General features: G+C 43.2%; 1 protein-coding gene across 1 annotated transcript in view; it reads right to left on the reverse strand.

Annotated features, from left to right (window-relative positions):
• CEP112 (centrosomal protein 112) overlaps positions 1 to 4,946 on the reverse strand; it is a 600,502-nt gene that overhangs the window by 48,479 nt on the left and 547,077 nt on the right. The window contains exon 24 of the mRNA XM_042783552.1: positions 3,474 to 3,563. Coding sequence (XP_042639486.1) covers positions 3,474 to 3,563 — 90 coding nt within the window. The remainder of the gene's footprint in view (positions 1 to 3,473; positions 3,564 to 4,946) is intronic.

Below are 4,946 nucleotides of genomic sequence, written 5' to 3' on the forward strand. Positions count from 1 at the left end.
GGCATTTTTTTCTGGTTACACCCTAGGACCTTGCAGAAAGAACCCAACACCTCATGGTTGGAAAGATGATGACATAATTCAGCTTTACCCATGGGTATTTCCTGACATTTCTTTGGTAAACTGTAGCCCAAGAGAAGATATCAGGAATCAGTGTAAGGCATATTCTAAAAAGCTATTGTCACTACAAAGATGAAAGCAACTTTGATGATCAAAAACAAGTCAATAAAAAACGACAGAGAGTAGTTCCTGAATCCTCCCCTCTTGTTCATTTGGGATTTCTTCATTTCCCTACTCTCAATATATCATGGAATTTTCCGTGTGAAGTTTTGCCATGAATCAGAATGATGTCAACAAAGTTTTACCTAAAGTCATATTTTATCACACACTAGAGAAGCCCCGATCTCCTGGGAGCACTGTTTCCTGCTTTTAAGAAGGCTGACTGTTCTCCTCCTTGAAGTCACAGAAGTCCTAGAGGGAGGATGGAGCTCAGCTGACCTCCAGTGACAATGAGACCTTCGCTGATTAGACCTGGGACCACCCTTGAATCTAAGGCGGCATTTTCTGGGGCTAAATGTCATGCTGTTGGTTCCCTTGCTCTTTGTGTTTTTCTGCCCACGGAAATGGAGGCCTGAAATGGTATTTTGCTGTAGTACCAGGCATCTGGAACAGTGTGTTCCTTTTCCTGCCACCCTTACCAAGTTTGTTTCAACTCAATCCAATCTGCTTATAATCGAAATGAAGACTTTTTTCTCCTATCACTGCTATGGAGTTCTCTTTTTAACTAATTTAAAAACGATCATGACAGAGCCAAGGTTTGGAATTCAGATAAACCTGGTTTGAAGGCCTCTATACTCCACACTCCATCGCTGTCTGTCAGTCTAGGGTGGCCTGCACGTTGTGATGCTGGAAGCTAGGTCATCGGTATTTTAAATACCAACCATGCACCCCTGGTGGACAGGGTTCAGTGGAGGTTCTAGACTAAGACAGACTCAGAAGAAAGGCTTGGTGAGCAACTTCTGAAAATTAGCCAGGAAGAGTCTTACAGATCACAGCAGAACACTGCTTGACTTGCTGGCCTTGGCTATGTCATCAGGAGGGCTGAATCGTGGGAGAGAGATGGGATGTCTGGTGAAGCAGAGGGCTGGCAAGGGTGAGAGACACAGGACTGGCAACATTTCGTTCTGCTGCACGTAAGGTAACCAGGAGGCAGTCAGCCCAGTGGCAGCTATCTGTCTTATCTAACTACCATTTACTAGCTATGTGCTCTTGGGTACATTTCTCAATCTCTCTGGGTGTCAGTGTGCAATTTAAAATGGGGATGATAATACTGAGCCTATATGGTTATTGTGAGGATTAAATCAACTAATACAAGTGACATTTCTTGTATAGTGTCTATCATCATAGGCACTTGAAAAACTGAAGGCATTGTTAATTTTCTTATTCTGGTATTTCACTCTAGTGTTACTGTCTGTGTGGCATAGACCCTTTATGGTATGTATGTACACATATGCAGATAGATGTATTTATGCCTGTCATATATCATATACATGTATATGTCTACTATGACATATACATATCATATAGGCTATAGGATAGTAGGAAGGAATTATAGGAAGTGAATTCTATTCAGTAAATATTAATACTCAACAAGCATTTGGTGCTTACTTTTGCCATCTTTTATAATCCCATGTCTCAAGATACTGTTTGTAAACCATCCCATAGATGATTTACAAACAGCCTTACTTTTGTCTACTAGCCTTACTTCTGTGTTTACTCTCTCTACGAAGTCAAAATGAACTAATTAATATTCCTATACTGAGTTTTACTATGAGATATTCCAAGTATAAAAGTCTGTCATACCTAGGGTGGGTTCTGTATACATTGGCTTAGTGGCTTCCTTAGAAGGACATTAGCAATGCTATCCCCAAAGGCCATGGACAATGTATTCATGAAAAGTGTCATTAAGACTCATGATCTTTATTGATAATTGACTTTTTAATTTAAATTGTTAAAACTACCACCAAGAATAATTCATAACCAAAAAAACTGGATGAAAATAATCATGTCATTTGAAAATAAAATAGGTCATTAGTTATTGTCATAGCCAAACACCTCTGGTTTGTTAATTTCATTAATATAATGGATAAAAAGGGGAGAACATCACAATTCAAAAGAATCCATGATTTATGTCTCTAAGGACAATAATGTCCATTTATTTTAAAAGCATGACATAGCAGTCACTGTTGGCTACATATCCAACAATCACTTCCCCTCTTCTTTGACCAGGCTATCCTTCCTCGCCTAGCTCCATCACCACCCTGTAGAACCTGAATGGTCTAGGACAAGTTAGATACTCCAAGGTCTTGGCAGGGCTGGACATGCCAGGGCTGTGATGTGACCTCTCTGGTCACTGAGATGTGAAGGGAGGATGGGCAGGGGGCGCTTCTGGGAAAAGTTCCTTATTCTTCAGAAGGAGACCCCAGAAACAGAGTGTCTTTCTATGCCTGGATACTGCCAGGCTGGACGGGATGCCTGAAACTGCTGCAGCCATCTTGGACTCACCTTCAGAAGGAAGCCACCGTAGCAGCTGAGCCCCGGGCATGTTGGAGAAGCAGAGCCTGAGCCCCAAGGCCTTTCCCTGAGCCAGCCCTCCTATGGACTTCTTGGTTTATATTTAATTGTGATTTGGGTAAAAATTTACAGAGCAAATTCACTTTCCATACAGCAGTTCAAATACACTTTGTCTCATGACATTGACTACAATTTACCCCGATTTAACAGCTCCCCTCCCACTTCCTCCCGATAGTTACCTCTTCCCTGTGTCCATCCTTCCATGCACTCCTGCCCCCTGAGCTGGCTCCCTGTACATAAGCAGCCCTTCTTTCTCCCATGATTGTTCTCTCCAAGGAGTGTATCTACTTCAGGTAAGTGTTCAATTCATATGCCTGTCTTTTGTTTGGCTGGAAACCACAGGTGTGGGTTCAATTCCAGACCTGAAGGGCAGTTAGGGGCCATACTCTCAGTGGTTCCACCAGGCTCTATCAGACCAGCAAACCTGGTCCCCCCACCCCCTTTTTTTCCCCTTGCCATGGACTTCTTGTTTTTTGAAGTACTATAGTCAGTCTCTCATGGGAGCTCTGGTAGAGTAGTGCCTAAGGCATTTGACTGTTAACCAGAAGGCTAGTGGTTCAAACCCATCAGCTGCTCCTCGGAAGGAAGACTGGGCAATCTACTTCTGTAGTGATACCGCCTGGGATACCCAAGGAGGGGTCGCTGTGAGTCACATCTGACCCCATGGCAGTGAGTTTGGTTTTTTTTTTTTTGGTTTTAGTGTCTCATGGCTTACACTGACTAGAGGCACAGTTTTCTATTATTCACAGCCAAGGCATCCTAACTGAAGCAGGTTGTGCATAAGTTCCTTGACCTGGAGAAAGTCAGTGAGCAAACATATGGAACAGAAAAGGAGACAGTACCTGCTCTTGGGACTCCAGTTCTCTGTGCTGTAACTTTTTCTCGGCACTTCGCAACTGATTCGTACGAGTGTTCAGTTCATCTTGTAGAGCCTGAGACAGGGCAAAAGAGACAGAAACATCATCAGTTAGCACACCTGAAAGGAAGTTTCAGCACCTGAACTGGGATGTGAGAGGCCTCAGATCTCCATTTCAGCACCGTTGCTCCCAAAGAGTTTGCACAAACCTCCGTACTATGTCAGGCCCACATTTCTGCCGTCAGAGCACCTCATATGAAAAAGTTCCAAACTGGTAATATGGAAAATCAGAAAGTGTCCATTCATTTTGTGAAAATACCCAATACATCCCTGGCACAGACCCATCCCACCCACTGCCATCGAGTTGATTCTGACTCGCAGTGACCCTTTTGGGCAGAGTGAAACTGCCCCATAAGGTTCCAAGGGTGTAAATCTTTACAGAAACAGACTGCTTTACCTTTCTCCCATGGAGCAGCTGGTAGGGTTGAACCACTGACCTTTTGGTTAGCAGCCAAATGCTTTAACTACTATATCACCAGAGCTAATTAAAATCACTCTATAAGTACATCTGCAAGGCACACTTGCTGTTTGTAAAGTGTTCGGCTACATAGCAGTAGCTGGCCAATGTGTCATTTTTCAAAAGTACACTATGGTAATTTGAGTCAATTACAGTAACCTTAAAGGAACCTCTTTATTAAGTCAGAGGGGGTGGCATAGAATTTGAATAACCTATAAGAAGTAGACAATGATGAACTCTTTCAGTTGTCAAATGCCTGTAGGAAATAGAATCTGGATTAATACAGGGAACTTAGAAACCACAACACTCTGTATCACTGCACCAATTACTATTTTAAGTAGTGAACTGGGGGGGGGGAGACCCATTCCAACAACCTAATGTAATTATAGATATAACAGGTAACAGTTACAGGGAGCAGAACGCATAATATGATAACAGCAAGGAAGCCAAAAAATTTCTCAAGAGTAAAATTTGTTCAATAGATACTACTGAGTTTCTGCTGTGTGTCAAGACCTGTGCTGACCCCTAGAGATACAGTGGTAAAAAGAGCAGGCCCCAAGCCCCTGCATTCATGAAGCACGCACTGTAATGGGGGAGGAAAGAAGCAAACAGTAAGTATAATATATGTCAGAGGTGAGTGCAGAAGAAAAATGAAGTAGGGAAGAGGGCTAGAAAGTTCTGGGGTTGGGGAAAGGGGGAAGGGTTGACAATTTAAGCAGATGGCCCAGGTAGGTTGAGCTGAGCAAAGAGCTGAAGGAGAAGAGAGAACACAGTCACACGGGTGCGTGTAGGAGGAGCCTTCCAAACCAAGTGGCAAAGATGCTGAGAGGCCAGTGTAGAGAGTGAGCAAAGGGGAGGACCAATATCAGAAATACAACAGGGGGTGGAGATCTGCTTCTGTAAAGGTTAAACCAAACCAACCCACTGCCACTGAGTTGACTC

This window comes from Orycteropus afer, unplaced genomic scaffold (assembly GCF_000298275.1).
Source record: "Orycteropus afer afer isolate SDZICR_OR568_19922 unplaced genomic scaffold, OryAfe1.0 scaffold00018, whole genome shotgun sequence".
Classification (NCBI taxonomy): domain Eukaryota; kingdom Metazoa; phylum Chordata; class Mammalia; order Tubulidentata; family Orycteropodidae; genus Orycteropus; species Orycteropus afer.